Below are 21,180 nucleotides of genomic sequence, written 5' to 3'. Positions count from 1 at the left end.
TTGACAATTGGTCAGTTCTGAGACTTTCTATTCACACAGGTATAGAAAATTTGACAGCTGAAATCCACAAAAACAGTAACTTCTTGTCCCCACTCTTCTGGAAGAATACAGGTTATATGACTTTATCTAGTGCACTTCTGCCAACTGTCTGTCTGCACATGGGTATATATTGTATTCTCTGGCTGAAAGAAAGTTTGATGATAATAGAAAACTTTTCGTAATGGGTTAGGCATGTGCTGAGAGCACATATCTGCACTTTCAGTCTATTTTAGCATGAGTTAGTCATGACATCAGTCAGCTTGATTGCTGGCTTAATCTCTGTCTGTATAACATGCTGTGTTATTTACCTATTGCAGAGTGAGAGAAGGGATAAGCACTGTTTTTTCCTGTTAGTAAAGAGTATTGCATGACGCAGACTGTAACTGTTAATAACACAACACCTAGGTGTCTAGGCATTCTGTGGGTTTTTGAAACTCCAGGTTTTTTGTTCTTTCACAAACCTCCTGAACTCTACCATCTGCTTATGCCTCTTTCTTAGTGTCTTACATGGCTGCTTTTGGTGATGTGAACCTGCCAGGTCGGAGCCAGCAGTATTTGAAGAGCCACAGGGAGCTTTGCTTGGCACAAGATAAAATTACAATATGATACAACACATACATACCTTACCATAGCAATTCTCCACTTTCTGTCATGTTACTTGTGTAGAGGGGTAGTTTTGGATTTTAATATCCTACACAGATTTTGCTTTTTGCTGATCTGTACTCTTTCTTTCTCTAGACAGTTAGTGTTAGCTTAGAAAATTCATGGCTTTAGTTTCCAGGTCCAGTTGATTTGAAATGGTACAAGCATGGAAGAGACTTCTACTTAGGGAAGTACCTCTTGATACTTAAAGATACTTGAAGTACCTCTCTTCCTTGAAGACAGAGGTACATCATAGGTCTTCATGATGTGATTTTTTAATGAAATACTCTGAAGTACCTCTTGATACTTAAAGATACTGGAAGTACCTCTCTTCGTTGAAGACAGAAGTACATCTTAGGTCTTCATGATGTGATTTTTAATGAAATACTCCTTTGAATAGATTGTGTCAACAGTATTTTTGTTTATTTTTGTTTTGTTGTGTTCTCTCACTACTATTTTGGTAGCAAAAAGATGTGTAGCCTGATGAAACTGCCATTTTAATCTAGTCACTCTTTTGGTGAAAATGAATGCATTTAATACTTGTAGTAGCTTGCAATTTACTGTGGATGCTGTTTGTTTTGGAGTTTCAGTGTTGGGATGCTTTCAGATAAGTTTTTTGAGGTAAAACTGCTGTTCTTTGAAGAGTAGGTGGGATGCAAAGGAAATAGAAATAGGAATTGGTTACTTTTTAAGCTTTTTAATGAACTGGACATTTTCAAACTTTTTTCTCTCTTTGTGCTTTTCTCTTTATTTCATAGGTGCACATATAATTCTCAGGCTGCAGTTAGTAAATTCCTGTCATATTAATTTTAATTTAGCATTTTGGTTTGTTGGCTCAAACTTGTGCTGACAGTGGCAACAAAACAGAAGGATCCCCAGGCTTAAGAGGTTTTTAAGCATTTTAAGCATTTATGTGGATATTTTCAGAATAGGAAGTAGTGCTTTGGCCATGCTGCATTTGCTCCAGTGTAAAGGAGAATGGTCCTTTACTATCTGTTTTATTAAAAGGTTCTTTCTAATCACAGAGCTGAACAATCATTGCTCAATAGCAGGTAGCTGTGCTTAGTTCTGTTGCAGAGTGCAGGGGTGTGCTGTAGTGGTTCAAGTGGCAAGAGGTTGTAGAATATTGGAAGAGGTAGAATTTTAGAACTGTTTCCGTTGCTGAGGTGTTTGTATTGATGTAGGGTATATAGGCCAAAAGGATGTTCTATCTGATGCAGAAATAAAACCTTGACTGGAAATACATACCAATCTCTCCATGTGTTAATCTCTGTGACTTTAGAAGAAAGGCTGAAGTAAGTATGGTGGACTTTCTAGCCCTTACCCAGTATTTGCTAACCTTCTGATACTTGAAGCACCTTTTATGGGTTAAAATTTATAACAGCACCAGAGAAATGGGTCTGGGCAACAGTCTGCATGCAGCTGTTGAGACAGGCAGACTGTGTGTTATACTCAACACCTATGACTGGGTGTTTTAGTGCTTCTTAATTCTGTGAAGACTGGATGGGCAGAAGGCAAAGGTTTCTGTGATGTGCTTCTGGCATGTTAGGATTTTTTTTGTTTATGAAGACACCTGAAAATAACTCCAGTGTTCTGTTGCTTAGTTTAAGGTTTTATTTAAAAGGCAAACCTACCCTATATGTACGTAGGGTAATCTGAAAGTTGTTTTCTGCAGTAGTGACATCCCATTTTAGTGCTTCTGCATTGTGGATGTGTTCATTCCAAATATATTCTACAGCTACAGTTCTTTGGGCATAAACTTGGGAAATGAATGGTATTGTTAGCAAGAGAGACTTGTCTACATGTTTCTGAGGCCTCCTCACTTGTTAGCCCTTACATGATATGACATAAGGGTTCTAACATTACTATTTTTGCTGCACTTGCAAAATATTTATATTTTGAATTAAAAAAATAATTAAAAAGCCACAGTCCAGAAAAGAAAAGAATGTTTATTTTTCCTTCAGAAATACAAGTAGGTAGTAATGCCTGCAGTTTCAAGAGCATACTTTTATTCAAGTCAGCAGAGTGTGGTGACTGTCATGTAAAAAAAAAAAAAAAAAAAGAAGCAAACATTAAACGCTGCATGTTCGCTGTTGGCTGGTGTAATGATGGTGAAACTAGGTTTGTGCCCCATTTTGGAATGTTCTTTCCCTGCCTTTTTTTTATTATTTTAAATACGCTAGAATTTTTTCTAAATGGGCAGTTACATAATTCTGTGTTTAGACTGATGTTTGATGGTGGAGGGCAGTGAGTTCATGGTAACTTTATAGGCCATTTATTCGTCATGTGTGGACTGTAGGATATAGATTGACAGAAAGTAAACTAGTGCAAATTTAATTTAATGAGTTTGTTCTTCTCTTCTTTGTAGCACAATGGCTGACAACAAAGTGAAATCGACCAAACCAGCGAATAAGACTCCTCCGAAGTCTCCTTCAGATCCAACAAAGGACCGAGCAGCAAAACGATTATCCTGTGATTCAAACAGCTCCCATGAAGGGGCTATGGCAGGAGAAATAAGTGCTCTGGAAGAGGCCTTTAGAAAATTTGCTGTCCATGGTGATACAAGAGCCACAGGAAAAGAAATGCATGGGAAGAACTGGTCAAAGCTATGTAAGGACTGCCATGTGATAGATGGGAAGAACGTGACAACCACAGATGTTGACATTGTTTTCAGTAAAATCAAGTAAGTTCTTTTCTGCCATGATTTCCTTGTCTCCCCAATGTGTTTTGTAGATATGTCGTCTAAATTTGCCTTCTATTGCTTACAGGTGTTGTGGAGCACTGCTAGCCTTTGTCAAAATTGATCTCTTTCCTGTTCCTTTATGAAATTTTGTTGCTTTGTCTGAAGCTACAGTTGTCAGCTTCTGTCTTCCTATCTTAAATTGACTTCAGTTTTGCAGGTGTTACACTGTACAAAGAAGTATGATGCTGTGTCGAGCACACCACCAACTCAAGTTTGATGTGTAGGGCCATGCCAAACTGATGGTGAATTTGTGGTGGAGAGCCATGGCTGAGATGAATTGATTAGGATTGTCTTGGTGGTCTGAGCTTACTCTTGTGACCAAACTGGAGCTTTAGTGAAACTTTCTCCTCAGGTTGAAAATCTAGGCAGACTTGGTCAGCACCTTGTCAATTCTAAGAGAAGATGTTAGTCTGTTCTGGCACATTCCCTATGAAGCCCAAAATAATATTTTTGTTTTGATTTATTTGTAGAATTGGATTATTTTTACCTTTCCCTGGGATCTGATCTGATAGTCTTGTCTTTTCTGCTTTTTATTACCAGAGTAACTGTTTAATTTGTTTCATATCTCATTGTGTTGAGGCACATGCTTTTAAAGGAGTCCCTTAACTGTGCTTGTAGCTTGTGGGAACATTTATTCAGCTTGTGCTCTCAACTGCTGTAGTGTAATTCTGGGGAGGACATGCAAACTGAGTTGCTTACAAGGGTGGTGGGGAAATCTTGCTACTGACCTTTTAGAGTGCATCGAAGCAGAGAAAGGCAGAGAAGAAGAGGCCTTTAATCTTGAAAGTTGTCTGGTGTAACAGTTAGAATGACTTACTTGATTGATTTCTTTGTTTTTATTCTCCTTGGGGATCTTATCTAGACAATTGAAAATACTGTATATGGACACTCCCACCCTCTTGTTCTTCTATCAGTTCACTTTCTCTTTGAGTCCTTACTTGTATTTTCTTGGAAATCATGTTGCTGGAGCTACACTATCAGTGACCTGGCTTACTTGAAATGGTTGTGTAGGCCATAGGGTTGTTTGTTTCTTTCTTGGTCTATGATAGACAATGCTGGCATTTATTTTCAAATTTTCTCTGGCTTTCATCAGCATAAAAACTCATCATTATTTCCTGTAATGATAGGTGCAATTTTAGTACTACCTTCTCTTATCAGTTTCTGGGCAAGTTAGTGATAGGACAACCCCATAATATGGTAAAGACATATGTATAGCATTTGGCAGGTATGAAGAAGTATCAGTTTTTGTGAGTGGTTGGGGTAGAAGGAATCCAGCCCACTTTTGCAGGATTGAATTTTGAGGTGGCAGGTACCTGAGGCTCCAGGAGAATGTTGGCATATCCTTTTTCTGTTGTTCAGCAGTTTCTCAGACCTTTCTCCTGTGGCCACTGTTAAGGGTTGTAATTTCTCTTGGAGGAAGCATGCCATCTTTTCCTCTCTCTCTAGTATTTAATAGTTTAGAAGGTAACTAGCAAATGTAAAAGTATTTTAGTCTTAATTGTTCATTAGTTATTTGGTAATTCCTCAACCTGTACATATGCATAGAACATATATCTTATATATTCTATTTTAACATTATTTTATTTTTTATTATATTGTTTTAGTACTGAATGGGGAAACTTACAATAGCTGAGATTTGCTATCTTTATTAGGAATGTCTGGTTTTCAAGTGTATGCTTTCAGTAGATATACTTCCACATTTTCTTAAATGTTGTGTTTTTGTGGTTTTTTTACATTTTTATTCTTGCATGCATGTGTCAGCAATTTTAATTTTCGGTTGTAACAAGGGAGGATTTAATGGCTGTAGTTACTCAAGTGTAAGTAATATGCTTTAGCTTACGAGGGTTAGGCATAGGCTTGATTATACAGGGTTCCTCGAGCATGTTCAGACAGCTGCTTTTCCTTGCTTTCTCTTCTGCTTCACATTTAACCCTAAACTCAAAAATAATGATAGATTTGCTAATGCATCAAAGCAGGCATGCTCACAAAATAAACTCATCCTCATTTCTATTTTACAAGCAGCTTTTTCCAAGCAGAGCACTAAGGTTCTTTGACAACCCAGATTTTTCCCTGTTTATGTTAAATGTAAAACCTTAAATGCTATGAAAGACTCTCCAATTCCTCAAAAAGTGCAGAGTGCTATTTCCATGGCTCAATAAGAATTATGCATATGAGAATCATACAGCTTTGTGCTTCACTGTTGGTTTTGGGTTCTCCAGCTAAACTGTATCTCACAAGATGGACTTCAGCCTGGGATTCTTATGGTCAGCCAAAGTGGTGGTTCAGCAAGATGGTGGATTTTGGCAGTTGTAGTCTAGCCAGGGAACACAGAAGTAGTAGAAGTAGATAAGTAGTGTTTGTCATACTCACCTACAGTCACCATCTAGCATGGAGTTAGAACTTCCAAACAGATTTTCTGTTGGTTCTATTACTGGGAAGCTACCATATTTATTTAGCAGTGTTTGTTTTCTAGCCAGCTATACTTAGAGTTTATGACAACAGCCCATGTTGTTCAGACACTAGAAAATAATTAATGTAGTAGAAATGTTCTTTGGATTTATCAGTTACTATGTATAAAGCCCGTGTTTGTCATCTTGCTAACTTTCCCAGGCTTCATTCATTGTTCTGCTACAGATACTGGCAAAATAGGTAGGAACTAAGCACTGCTGATAGTCGGGGTAAAGTAACAAGGAAAATAGTAAGAGATATGTTTACCTAAGAGCTACTGAAAGGTAGTGTTTTATTCTCTGATTGGTAACTTTCTCTGCTCTAGGAGAGATTTTATCAGTTCAATCCTGAGAAGTAATGAATGTTTTTGTAGACTCAACACCCCCTCTCCACCTCTGCCAAGCCAGGTGAACAGAACTTTGGAAAGCTTTGAATAGTCCATGATACTTCTTCAAAGCTGGGACTATGTGCCTGTCTTTCAGAGATTAGTTCATTTAAAATGAAGGAATGCCCTAATGCAAAGAATGCACAGTAGTAGACATGAAGGAGTTACTGCTAGAATTGCATTCTTTGGCAAGAAAATATATAAGTTGGGTGATCTTCCCCCCTGGTATTTTTTTTTAGGAGTAATTTGTAGCTTCTTAAGGGTCTCACAAATACTTCCAACTTGGTGGATTGTAATAAGTTGTTTGTTAAAAGTTGGTTTAATAGACTTTTTTTGTGGCCTCTTTTTTTTTTTCTTTTCTATTAAAAAATCTTTCTATTGTCAGCTCAGAATATACAAGAAGGAGCAATGAATTTTGCAATGGAGTTACTTGAAAGGAAAAGCTAAAGCCCAATTGTCAGAGTAGCCACATGTATGAATATTTATAATTTCCGTCCCTAGAGAAAAACCACCTACATTTATGCCAAATATTTGGATTGCATTAATACAATTGGGATAGACTGCAGTTTCTGTAATAAGTAGAAGAGTAAATAAATAGGGGTTTTTTAGATTATAAAAGTTACTATGAAGATCTCTTACAATATTGTTAACTTTCCATGCATGTTGCACCTATAAAAGCAAAATAAGTTGTGAAGAGTGAACTACAAAGTTTGACAGTATCCCATAGGATGAAATCTGTTAAAAAAAGCAGCAGAGACAAAGTGTATGTAACTGTAAATGTAATTATGTAGTAAGCTTTTATTTTTTATAGCTTCATTGTCAGCACTTGAGATGTTGTGCTCCTTCATATATTCATTGGACTGCATACAAAAGTAGCACTGGTTGTAGGGTAAATTTACCCTACAAAGTTAGCCACTTTCTTAAAGTTATGTAAAAATCTGTTTTCTAAAAATCTCATTCTAAGCATTCATTTTTTACATACTATCTGAACCTTACCTGGACATCTTTATATTTTGTAAATGAAGAATGATAATGTAATCTGGGCCTACTGAATATAGACATACATTTTGCAGACATACAATAGCATTTGAAGATAGATGGTTTTCTCGAGAGTGGGAATTCCGTGGGTTTCTTTTTAGTCGCTGAAACACTTGCCTGGCTTCTTGGAAAATTTCTTCATTAACTAGCTGTTTCTTTTCTGGTGCTCTTGCAGAGTTGCAGATGTTTGTAGGCTGTGTATCTTGTATTGTGCCTGCAGAGTGTAAATAGAGATTTAGTGAGTCTTGTTGCCTTGGAGAAAGCAGGTTCATTGGTGACAGAGGAGAAGGGCACTGAAGGGTTCTACATTTGGTTATGAAAAGCAACATGTGGCTGCATTCTTCTTATTCCAACAAGACAGTGAGACACAACAGTCTAAGAACTTCAGGATTTTTGTATTAAGGAAGGCAGAATACCCAAGAAGAATAGATGCTACTGATCTCTGACCTGCATTCCAGCATGTTGCCTTAGGAACTTAAATTTCTTTGTTTATTGGGGTCAACAACTGCTCTGGGATATTTGATATGTTAGCTATGCCATACACATACTCCACTTGTTGTATGCAGTTAACATGGTAATAGTAATAGCCCTGATATAAATACCTCTGCTTTTATTTTGGAAGTGTTACCACTCAGCACTGCAAGAATATGTTTTAAGCACTGTTATAAAGCTGCTAATTCTATGACATTATTAGATAGAAAAATAAAAATATTTCTGTTTACACTGGCATGTTGCTATGGTTGCAGGCAGGCCTGGGTGACGTCACGCCTTGGATCCATTGTGAGCATTTATTTAGGTAGTTGTCTCCATGGAAACATTTGTTTGTTTTGATGTTACTATGTGTTAAATTTTAAACAAATTTTTGTGGTTCTATACAGGATTGTTATTGAAGACTAGTTAAGCTACAGAAGCTTTGTAAATATACCTTACTCCCCACCCTCTAAAATATTTTTGGTAAAAGATCAAGTGAAAGCATAATTGTCCTCTGAAATTCCATTAATAGTTCCTGATGTTGCTTTGACATGTTTTCTTGTTGCTGAGGAAGCCATGTATTCTAAAGGCCAGAAAACTCTCCTCCATCTTTTTGAGAAAGGAAGGTTTTGTTCCCATGGAGAATCTTCACAACACACTTTGTGCCTTGACTTTTGAGCAGTCCCACCCGTACTCTGTCCTCAGTATGTCTTGCACACTCAGCTGTTTAGCCTAGTTCCCACAGCCTAGTTCTCTACAGGAGCACTTCAACCTGAGACCAGCTGGGCCTTAATTCCGCAGGAGTTCACCGTTGCTGCAAGGTGGTAGAAAAATTGAAATGGACAATGTTTGCTCTGAGAACCTGGCAAGAAAACTCTTGGCAAGAATGAGTGCATGCTTTCCCCATTTGTCAACCGTAATATAATTGTTGTATTTTCTTTGTATTGAACAAGTCTCACTTTCTTAATGTATTTGAAAGAACTAGTACTTTGACACCTGAGCTCATTCAAAACAATTGTCTATCCACGAATTTTCTCTGAAGTAGTTTGTTTTTAACAGATTTTACTGAAGCCTCTCTTAAATTCTTTGAATATGTAAGTAGGTATGAAATGGTCTTTTATATAGAAATGAAGCACATAGTAGTTGCATGTTGTGTTTTACATCTCAACTGGAGAGATTCTTTTGATACTGACATAGAAAAGGATTTGTGTAATCCTACTTTATGCATGCAGTAGGCGTAACAGTTAACTTGTGTTAACTTTAATATGTCTGCATCAGGAAATAAGTGGCTGTAGAGCAGTATGCAGTGTATAATCTGTGCTAATAAATCTTTCCCAGGCAGGCTGTGAAGTTGTGCATTTGTGGATAGAAATGTTGGTGACTTATGAGAGAAAGTGTTCTTTGCCACATCTATATTATAATTGAAATTAAGATCTAATTGCTTTTCTTGTCCAAGAAGCCAAATGTTGCTGTTGTACTTTATCCTTCAAAAGCTTTCTATTTAAAAATCCAAAGCAGCTCTTCAACAGTGATTGCATACAAGGAGAAAGATGGATTTAAATTCACTTGCTATTATGCAGGCTTGTTTTATGCATGTATAATGAGTAAATTCTGTACCCATAACGATGCATGATTTTAAAAACACCCATCTCATGTGAGCAGACATCACATGACAACCTACAGATAAAGTGGTGGGTGATTCATTTCCCAGCTGATATGGAATGCTGCATGATGTCATACACAGTACTATATATAGCAGCTTGCTTGGTATTTGCAACACTTTGTGGCGTATTCCTCTTGTGTGCTACAAGAACTTCTACTGGCTTAGAGTAGGTCGTTTCTTTTGGGGTTTTTTTTGGTAAGTCAGCTTAATTTCATCGTATTGCACCATCATTTAAAACTGCCTGTTTTTCATTTATAAAAGCAGGTATGTGAAATCTATGTTAACTTTACTGATTAACAAGCAAGTATTTTCTAGACTGTTAAATATCAATGTGGACTTTGATCTCATTTTCCATGGATTGAAGCAGATGATTTAGATGTAGAGGATGAGGCAGCCTTGTCTGCAGCAACCAGGTGACTGTAAAGTTTAATATCCTGAGAAGAGTGATCAAGATGAACAACAGAATTACAAATCTGGACTTCAGAAGGGCAGATCTTGGCCTGTTCAGTTTCTCATTGGAAACTGCCCTGGAGGGCAGAGGCACCCAGGAGAGCTGATTAATCTTCAAGGCAGCTTCATTAGAGCACAAGAACAGTCCATTCCTGTGTGCAGAAGTTGAGCAAGCATGGCAACAGGCTAGGGAGAATATACGTAGAGCTGCTGACTGAGCAAGTAGGAGGTCCCACAAGAGATGGAAGCAGGGAGAGCCTATGTGGGAGGAATATAGCCCATGCATGAAGAAACAGAGTAAGGAAGGCTAAAGTTCAGGTCAATCAGTATAACCTCAGTCCCTGTGGAGATTGTGAAGCAAATCCTCTTAGAAGTCCTTTCTCAACACACAAAGGACAAGAAGGTGATTGGGTGCAGCCAGCGTGGATTTGCCAAGTGCAAGTCTTGCCTGCCTGACCTCATTGCTTTCTCTGATGAAACAACTGGCACTGTGGGTAATGGGATGTATTATATATTGATTATGGCAAAGACTTGACGCCAGTCACAGTATCACCAAATTGGTGAGGTATGGGCTAGAGAGTGTGCCAGCAGTCTAGGAGGCAGCTCTGGATGTGGTGATGGTGTCAGTGTCGTGGTTTAACCCTGGCTGGAAACTAAGCAACATGCAGCTACTCTCTCACTCCCCCACCAGTGGGATGGGGAAGAGAATCAGAAGAGTAAAAGTGAGAATACTCATGGGTTGAGATAAACAGTTCAATAGGAAAAGCAAAAGCCATTCACACAAGCAAAACAAAACAAGGAATTCACCACTTCCCATGGGCCGGCAGGTGTTCAGCCATCCCCATGACAGCAGGGCTCCATCATGTGGAACAGTGATTTTGGAAGACAAACACCTTTGCTTTGAACATCCTCCCCTGTGGGTGTATCTCTGATAGCTAACAGACATGTGAGCAATCCAGCCTTGCTAGCAGGGCCTGAGCAAGCTGCAAGCTGAGCTGTTCAAGGACACTGCTGCAGCTGGAATGTGAGACAGGAGGTAGCAAGATAAGCCACTCCTGTATATGGGATGCAGGAGCTGAAGATGGTTAGAGGTGGAGAACAATGATTGGGGCATTTTATGATTGATATGTTAATAACCAATTATGTTGTGTGTAAGGTGGGCTAGTAATAGTTGTTAACCAGTGGTGAGTGGGCACTTATAATAGGTAGGTATATAAGAATCACTTGGATGAACAATAAAGGTCTTTTGGCCGTGATGAATGGCGGCTGCCTCTTTGTACACGAACTCCCGCACTCCCCCCTCCTCCTTCTCCTTAGTGCCTCTTTGTACACGAACTCCTGCACTCCCCCTTCCTCCTTCTCCTTACCCAGGCTTATATACTGAACATAATGTCATATGGTATGGAATACACCATGGATCAGCTGGGGGCAGCTGTCCTGGCTGTGTCCTTTCCCAACTCCTTGTGCACCCCTAGTCTCTGGAGGAGCAGTAGAAGGAGCAGAAAAGGCCTTGATGCTGTGTAAGCACTGCTCAGCAATAACAAAAACAGCTATTATCAACATAATTCTCTGCACAAATCTGAAACACTGCCTCATACTGGCTACTGTGAAGAAAATTCACTCTGCTCCAGCCAAAACCATCACAGATGGAGAAACTTTTGAACATGAGGTGACAGCAGTTCTTGGAGTGAGTAAGTTGTGGCAGCAGGGAAAGGTGGCTGCTTGAGTCAAATATGTGGCCAGGAAATCTGGGGAAGTGATCCTTCCCTTCAGCTTGAGGTCATGAGGCTGTGTCCAGAGTGTATGCTCAGTCTGGAGCTCCTCTGTGCAAGAGACTGATTTAATAGAACAAACCCAGTGCAGGGCCACCAAGATGGTCAAGGGGCAGTTTGTGGTGTTTGGTGACCTGTGGAAGAAAAGTAAAGTTTCTTTATGTTCCTGTATAGACAATAGAAATTAACTTCTTGTTCTGAAGTTAGAGTTGAAATTCTGTAGGAAAAAAGTATGTGTGTATGTTTATTGACTTCTAAAGTACAGATGTGAACGAGAAATCCTCCATCTTGTAAGCAGGATTAATATACTATAAATGTTATAATTAATATCTATTTAATCTGCCTATGTGCATAAAGCTACTAAAAGAATTAAGATATGCTCTGCTTAGGATGTGATGCTGGTGAGTGGAACCATGCTGCATTTGATGCAGTTTTTATTTTTCTTCAACACGTTTGTTTTTCCTTAAAAAACCGAGTGGGTTGGCTTGGGAGAGCGTATTTAATCTGTTCCTCCCATCATGCACAAATTTAGGAGGACTATTTTACAATAGAATTAGAACAAGGTCTATTAAAGACTTGTAACATTAAGTTGAAGAAGGATTTACCAACATCCTTGCTTAAAAAAATAAAGAATGTGACTCTGTAATATCTTCCCTTTTCTGTTTCGTCTTCACCACCACTTCTCAGGGAAGTGTCAGCACATAGTTTTCAACTTTGTGGAAGGTCATGGTAATCAGGTTACTAGAACCCATGATTTGCAGTGATTTGGAGTCTTGAAATGCTGGAGAGCTGGAGTAGGAGGCTAATCTTAGGAGGAAAGGAAAGGGTCTCTTGTAAATGCTAAGTGGGGAACACCTGATCTGCCCTTACGGCTGGACACTACCTGGTCTTACCTTGGTGGAGATAGACCCAGGCCAGACAGGTTTGGCATATTAATTTGAATTCTACTGCTGAAAGTGATGTCATGTACAAGGCACCTTCTTGATGTCTTTAGCTCTGGCTGGACTCCTAGTTTGTGAGAAGGTTTAGGTGCTGTATATAGATTTGGGACTTGCAGTGCTAAAATCACCTGAGTGGTGTTACTGGGAACCACTCCTTTGAAAGTCATCAGCAGGATTAATTAAAGTGGTATTACTTAGTACTTTCTGGCTTTATTGGCATGGCTTATCGCTGTCTCTTGTGTTTGTGTCTGTGCATGCACTAAACTGGAGGAATAAGAATGAAATGCCAAGGTTTTTTATGTTTGCTCTCCGTTTTTGACTTTCTGCAGAAATTTTTTTAATGCATATGCATGTATGCATGTAAATTTAAAAACAAATATCTTATTGGCATGGAGTCCTGATAAAATCCCCTGCAAAAAAAGATAAACTTCTCCTTGGAGGATTTTTTTTATTTGCCATTTTATAGTCAGCTTTAGGTTCTCATTCTTTGCAAAGGCTGGTGATGTTACTTGCTAAGATTGTGAATATTGGTGCTGATCCTGAAGGCTCCCAGAACATTTTGATTACATAAAGAAATCTCCATGGCAATTTATCTAGGAAGAAATGCTGTTGGATACTGAAGTTTTGTGGTTGAAGGAGCAAATGCAGGAAACCATTCAGCTTCAGTGAGAAGGAATGACTACAGTTGACAGAGCATAGCCAGGAATACCATGGCTAAGGCATGTACCCTTCTGCTGAGGAGTAGCAGCAGCATCTCTCCTCCTGCCTATCACCAGTATTTTTGGCAATGCAGGCTCTCCTACTAAAAAGATTTATTAAAAAGACACACTACCTCAGGCAGAAAGGGAGTGTTTTTGTATTATCTGGACATTTGTAATTCAGGGAAAAAAACCCTCTAAAACCTTACTGCAGTGTTTTGCATCAAGGCAGTAAGTTTCTGCGTAAGCTGTGGAACAGCTTTAAATCAAACCTGAATCTTTGTTGGTGGTGGCAAGCAGTGGAAAATATCTTCAGGCAAGTTGTTTCAGTGGAGCCAAGAGTAGAGTTCATTGTGAAAACCAATGCACTCCATGCCTGTTTTGAATGTGTGATATTCCTGAAGTCCAGTAGCTTTTCTTGCTGCTTTTACTTCCAGTAATTGGTTCTGGAGATCATTTTTGGGAATGGTGCCATGTCCTGTGCAAAGCCTAGCACGGTGCAGCTACAGAGAGCTTGCCAGGGGTTGTGCTGGCTGCAGAAATGGGAACTGTGCATCTGTGAGTATGTAGTGCTGCATCTACCTGCATGTCCAGCCATTTATGTTGTGCAAGGTGGATGCTTCTGCTTTCTTGGCATGCATTTGGTGTTTTAAACTGTGTGCTTTGTAAGAGGGATGGTAATGCATGCTAACAAAAAATGAAGAACGCTACCTTAGCAGCACTGAATTGTTTTCCTTCTTCGTTGCCTCAGTCTGGTTCTGGAAGCAAAAGTCTTAAAGTCTGGGAAATCTTTCAGTGTTAGACTCTTACTTTATTTTCATGATTGTGGCACTTGCTTCATAGGAGGCTCAGAAAAGCAAAACTCTTTCCAGAGTGCTCCTTCTGCAGGCAGAAACATAGACAACTAATGCAAAGGATGAACCACCATCATCTGGTGAAGAGGAGTTAGTACTGCAGACCAGTTGATCCTTTCGTCTGCTGATGCAGCAGAGCATTGTACCACTTAGTGCCACTTGCGATCGTGGGCAGCAGCAGCTGCAGAACAGTGGTGACCTTTGGCGCCAGGCTGTGAGTCTCATGACACATGACTGCACTTGCTTCATTGCCCAGATGTCTTAGGTCTTTATTCTATACCCTTCAGTTGCCAATATTGTTAAAAAATGAAAGTAGGCTAATGAGCAGTTACTGTGCTGTCAGTGGCTGAAATTTTTGTATGCTATGTAAGTGCTGCAACTGATAGCTTTAGATCATTGTAATATTTTGTACAAGATAAGTTGTTTTTCTTTTGGTTAAGAGTTAATACAATGATACTGTAACATGGTTCATTGCAGCATAACTGAAAATTTAGTGTGAAAAAACAAGATAGGTCTGTGCTTACTGACTAGAATCTAACTCAGTTATACAGGATCTCCAGATACACTCATGACAATTCCCAGTGCAGTGTCAATTAACCCTGGATTTATCTGCTTTGTAATATTAGAGATGTTTGTTAGTCAGTGTGGGGTGGTGTTTGTTAAGCTTCTGAATGGAACTGACAGTGCTCAGAATTGAGAGTTTCTCTGACCCAGGCCAGTGTGAGGGGAATACAAGAGGCTACTGACGACAGCATCATAGAGGAGAAGGTGAGCAGCTCTTACTCATCGTCATATGCAGTCTGTATTTCACAAAAAGGTGTTGTGTGTTTGCTTCTGCAAAAAGAAGCCTCTATGGTATGGGCTAGCTTAAATGTGATGACTGCAGTGTTTACCATTCCTCTCCAATCACTTCCCCATGCATAGCAGCTACTGCTGCTGCACACTAAGCTAGTTTGTGTCAGTAGGGGAACATATGGAAGCCTAATTTGATACTCCTTATGCTCAGTCTTCCTGTGTCCCAATCTGAAGCAGGTAGTAACCTTTCTTCCAAATTTAAGCTGTTTACATTTTTCTTCTTGTGACAGATGCTGTATGGAAGTAGATGCCTGGGGCACTTGTAATCCAAATGGAGTTCAGCATGTGTCATACTATTCTCATTTGGCATGGTGCCAGATTTGTAGGTTTGTGAGCACTATTCATTGATTAGAGTTTACAGCTCTACAAAACAGTGTCTAGGGAGGACATTTTATGGGATTTGGTTTTGTTCCTTTTTTTTTTTTTGTTTTAGCAAAAGAAATTGACAGGTGAGTTGGTATTCCTAAAAAAGTTTATAGTAGAAAAAGTAAGAAAAAGGGAGTAATTTGTTATTTATAGGTTCTTATTTTTAAAAAAAATTTTAAGTGCTTTGTAAGTTGAGAGATAGGTTTCAAGTCTAAGAAAACAATAGGAGAAGGTACTGAAAGGTAACTGTGGTGAATTAAAATATATACCCCATATGGTAGCCGATAGCTCGCTAGATGATAGTCTTGTGTATATCCAGAAATAAAGAATTTTGATTCTAGGTTTCAAATGAAAATTGTGGTGAACTGTGATTTGAGTTTAGGACATTTTTCATGCTAATAATTAAAGATGATGAGTGGTGTGAATGCAAATCTGAGACTAATTACTATAATCCAATTGAATGGTTTTTTTGCTCCTAGTAAGTCCTGGTACTAGTTTAACTATACAGTGAAGTGTATTCAGTTTAGTAATTCCTTGATAGGCACATTTGCCATGTGTTTCAGCAGCTCATCCTTTGGCCATTTTGAACTGTTTGTCTGATTTTGCTAATTCCTTTTCTGCTGTAGTTCTGTGCCCAGCAATACAGCATCTCATGCATGCTTGGGAGATTTTTCTTTCCCTTTTAGATGCTCACTGTATGACCCAGTCATTGGCTTCCTTATGCTCTAGTTCTGTGTCTTTAAATACTGAGCTGCGAAAGGCATAGTCCAGATGGACAGCAAAGTTATGATCACCTGAGGTAAACAGTAGAGGTGTAGAAGAGCTCTCAGTCTTGAGGACTACCCATAGAGAGCTGGATTTCTTTAATGTTAGGGACACTGACTTGATGTTATCTAACATGACATTTGCACTTTTTGGAAGTTTTTCAACTCCATTTGTCGAAGCCTTGAGATAAAGAAGATGACAAGATGTACTTTCTGGAGACAGTTATCCAAATAACTTACGCCAAGTGTTGATTAGATTCCTATATGTACTTGCTCCAAGCGTAATCTCTTGATCTCGGAGGAAGTAATTTGCTGAACAGCACAGCTTCTACAACGTAGATGGTGATTTTTAAAGGGGTTAAAGTACTGACTAACCTCTCAACAGCATTGTTAATTGTCATATGCTGTTGTTTAAGAAAATGAAGCATATGGAGTGTGCCTGATTTGCATGTACTCAGAAGAATTCTGGCCAGCATTTTTGTCTGTCATCCTTGTTGAGCTCCATTTGAAAATCTGGGAGGCTTTTTGAAGCTTCAGTGACTAAGATGCCTCTAAAGGGATGGACACCCTAACTCTGCTGCAGGTTGGAAAGGCACAAAGACTAGCTAGTTTTTGTAGCTGTGGTATCACAGGGCTTTGATGTACATAGGTGTAGGATACTCTATAGGTGTAGGATAAGATGTTTAGGAGTGTATAAAGCTTGCTTTGGTTGTGTTCTACCCTATCAAGCTTTGTTTAGTAATTGAAGAGAGCATTGGGATGGACACCCTAACTCTGCTGCAGGTTGGAAAGGCACAAAGACTAGCTAGTTTTTGTAGCTGTGGTATCACAGGGCTTTGATGTACATAGGTGTAGGATACTCTATAGGTGTAGGATAAGATGTTTAGGAGTGTATAAAGCTTGCTTTGGTTGTGTTCTACCCTATCAAGCTTTGTTTAGTAATTGAAGAGAGCATTTGCCTGAAACCTGTTGAATTTTTCTGCTGGTTTTGCTGTCCTTACTGTGAGACATTAACTATAAATACATGCATCAAGTGCTTAAGCTAGTTTTAAATTAACTACTTGTATAAACATTCCTAGTTTAGAGGCTTTGTGATTAAAATGGCCAATATGTAACCCTGCGAAGAAGTTAAGTTACTTGCTTTGGGAGGCTTCAGAGTACACCTTCACAGGCTGGTGTGTGCAGTGCAGCACATAGAGATAAATAATGTCTATGTACATGGTATTGTCTTAATCTGCTGGGTTTTATAGCATCCTATTTTCCTGCAAGAGGCAGTTTGCAGTTGTGCTTTATAGGTCAAGGGGTTATACTTGACTTGCTTATGAACAGCAGTCTTCCCTACAGGCAGTGCTAGTGGAGTGTGAGAGATCACACTTAGCATTAGAGCCCAAGAAATTCATCAGTGGTCCTCATTCAGAAGATTTTATATCACAAATAAATTAGTATATACCTGGAAGGTAAGACAGTTTTCTGACATAAGTGCTGGAATAAGAGCACAGAAATCTAATAAAAATTGCACCCTTAACTGGCCACTATTTAGAAAACTTACCCTCCTATACCAAACATTGTGTGAATGAATACATTGAATATTCTTGCACCGAAATACCATTGTCAGCAAATGCCAGTTTGGAGCATATTTGACTTTCTTGCTTCAGCTGGTGAAAGGCTTTGAAGAAAACATTATCTTCAGAATTGCGATAGTAGTTCAGGAAAAAAGCATGTTAATCCTTATTTTCTGAATGTCAATAACTAAGAGCTGCTAGAGTTTGCTAATGTAAGAATGTACAAATTCCTGTTCAGAAATGGAGCAGAAAGTTTGTACAAAGCAAAAATTAAGAGTGCAGCACGTATTTAACAGTTTGTATTCAGAAGCTGGAGAGTTGTGACCTAACAGAAAATGAGAGAGAGATGTATCTAAAGAGAGTTGTATTCCCCTTCAAGAAGGTTCATGGTGTTTCGTATTGCTTGTTATATTGTGAGGGTTGGGGCGTTTTTGGGTTCGTTTGGAAAGAAAACCTTATAAGGTGTTTTGAGTTTATTAAATACTGTTAACTGTTCAGTAGTATCTGCTCACAACACATTATTCAACTGGTCTCATCTAAGGACAGCTTAATTTTCATCCTGGCATGGAGGGGTGTCCTATGTCCTGACAAATTTTGCAGCAGATGTAAAAGACAGGCTAAATTTGGCAGAAATTGTCCCTAAGAGTGCAGTAGCTCTAGCTGCTTCCTTAGTTCAGTCACTGAAGTTACGTTAGACATCTCCAAAATTGTCGGAATTTTACCCAGCACTGGCTTGATACCTTCTTCAGTAGCTGTTGTTCTAAATAAGTCACAGATTTCTGAAAGAATGTACTCTTGTTCTTTCTTAGTCTTCTCTCTGCTTTCACAATTTATTCCAACATCTTGAAGTCTTCCCAATTGTTCCTTGGCATTTGGGTTTGTGATGATGGTGTCTGCAACATAGAAAGCTATGTTGGTAAACCTCCATTTGTTATAAATTTTTGTATCTTTTAAATGTGATATAAATGAGAGAATTTTTGTATTAATGTTAACTGTCTTAATGTTCTGCCTTTCTTTTGGATTGGTTTCAGGTGCACATGAGGTCAGCACTGTAAAGACTGATATACAGATCTTTAATCCAAGGGAGGTGATAGATTCCCATAGAGAATTTGGTCACTCTCTGTTTATAGCTTTCAAAAAGTGCCAAGACATTATTGGCATGGACTGTTCTGCAGATTCTGTGGTACAGCTGAGAGTTCTATTAGGAAAATATGTTCTCCTCTTTGGACACAGAGAGGATCAGTCTCTCTCACCCAAGGAGGACTGCATCATAATCTAAATAACTTCTTTCTGAAGCTGGATGTAGCTTTATTCTAACTACTTGTTTGGCAGGCTTTCTCTAGTTCTAGACAGGATTTTTAACTTCCGCTGAGATGAAATGGATAAAATTCTGTGCTTTGCAACCCCCTTTTTTCCCCCTCTTCAATCTCTGAATTGCCTATGTTGAATTGTTTAGGTCTCAGAGCTCAAGGGCAGGCTCATATCCTTGTGAGGTGTATTGAGCTTCCTGCAGAGGTTCTTGGTTATGATTAATAGGGGAATCTTCATTCAGATTGATGGTTGCCTTGTCAATTGCTGCAACCTTGTGTTGAAATGAAAGTGGATAGAGATGGCTCTTGAAGTATGCAAAATAAGTAGGCAGATGCATTAGCTATATTTTCGCTAAGCTGTGCAAAGTTAGATATCTATTTCCACAAGATACAGTAAGGAGAAATGATAGAGGCATAGCGAAGGAATGAAAGAATATTCTCTGCATTTGCAATAGCCTACATATGGAATAGTCTTTAGACTTGTGGATCTGTAGAAGAAATGAATCATCACCTTTCTCATATGCAAGTGTTATATGGCTTTTGCTGCTGTATAATTTAGCCTGAACACTTCCCATCTGCATTTTTGAAATAGTACTGTTCTCTTCAGGTGCATACCTCTCCAAATACTCTCCTACTCTCATTGTACACTGTTTGAGAGGCTGTTTTGGCAGCAGGCTTTCCCTGTCTTGCTTTTTGTTTTGTAAAATGGGAATGACTGCTGGCACTGCAGACAACTGCATTTCTGACTGCTGTTTCAGAAGACATGAAGATAAGAGGGACGTGGTGATCAGGACATTGTTGTGAATGTTGAAGTTTTGACATAGATTGAATCTCCTTTACAAAGGACACAGATACAATGGGAGTTTCTACAAGATGGGGGACTGTCTGAATAATCACAGCTTTGCTGTGACCATTCAATTTTCCCTTCTGTATGTGAAGGCAGTCTTCCAGTAGGGGAGGAGTCTACAGTTTCTTCATTATTTTGGTCATATTTCTTGTTTTGTTTGTGAGAGAAAATGTGCTATTTCTGCTGTGTCTGTAACTGCAGTCTGGATTCTCCTTTCTTGAAGCTGCTGGCTGTTGGTTATGACAAACAGATGTCTTGTGGCTTTCTCAGTATATGACATCTGGATATGGACTGACATTGTAGTTAGTTTTTCTTTTTTCATTTGGTGTGTCATTCTTGATTTCACACCTTTCTATCTCCAACCATGGTCAATGATTCCCATAGACTGAGATTGTGCTGTCAGTTAACACCAGCTGTCTGTTTTTAATGCTGCCACCTTCTCATATTGCCAGCAAAAAATGTTAGCAGATACATATACATCCGTGTTTTCTCCCTGTCATCAGGATCGCTGGAACAACCCCTTCCATACATGCACACTTTTCTACTTACCTGAATATATCTGATCTCTCAGGAGTGTTCAGTATCACTGAGCTGTCACTGGGTCGAGAAATTGCTTTTGTGCTTATATATGGTGTGACATGGAAAAAAATCCAGCCCTGTGAAGTCCTTTGAAAAATGGGAATGTTGCTGTTGTAAAGCCTTCTGACAATGCTATTTTCTTACTGAGACAATCTGATAAAATCCTCTTGGGTTTAAATTCCGTGTTATTACACTCTGAGGGAAAGTTCCACCTTGGAGTAGATGAGACTGATGCTCTGGCTTCCATAGTAGCATTTTTGTAAGCAATATGCTGCTTACTGCTCAGCTGAAGTCCCAGGTACATTAAGCTGTGTTACATAATGTTAAAATTATTTTTCAGAAATCGTTATGCAAAGCTATTTCTGAAAAATATGTATAGTATTTCTTGTGAATAGTCTTAAATGGTCTTACACCTTTCTCTCAAAAAACCCACCCCAAAGCAGTCTTGTAGCAGGAAATATTTACTTGCAGGGTAGCGAGGAATGTCCTGGAGCTGAGAACCTCAGCTATCAGTTAGTGCTTTCTCAATTTCTTGGCTAAGAAATATGAGTGAACTTGCTGTGCCCTGGCAGTATGGTCATTAACAAACAGCTGCTGTGCCTGAATAATAGGGTGAATATGCTGTATGTGAATTCAAGGTTGCTTTATTGACCCCTTTCCCTTAATTTTTCTTGTCTTCAGCCAAGGACTTTTTTTCTTTGTTGACCAGAGTAATTTCTGAATAAGGATGTGAGTTTTGTTAGAGGCCTGACT

General features: G+C 38.9%; 1 protein-coding gene across 1 annotated transcript in view; it reads left to right on the top strand.

The window, feature by feature from the left end:
- The first annotated feature begins 3,053 nt into the window (after window positions 1–3,053).
- TPPP (tubulin polymerization promoting protein) overlaps window positions 3,054–21,180 on the top strand; it is a 34,029-nt gene continuing 15,902 nt past the window's right edge. Inside the window, exon 1 of the mRNA XM_009084136.1 lies at window positions 3,054–3,364. Within this exon, the coding sequence (XP_009082384.1) occupies window positions 3,054–3,364 (311 nt within the window). The remainder of the gene's footprint in view (window positions 3,365–21,180) is intronic.

This window comes from Acanthisitta chloris, unplaced genomic scaffold (genome assembly GCF_000695815.1).
Source record: "Acanthisitta chloris isolate BGI_N310 unplaced genomic scaffold, ASM69581v1 scaffold21470, whole genome shotgun sequence".
NCBI lineage: Eukaryota > Metazoa > Chordata > Aves > Passeriformes > Acanthisittidae > Acanthisitta > Acanthisitta chloris.
This window is presented reverse-complemented; position numbering and strand designations above follow the sequence as displayed.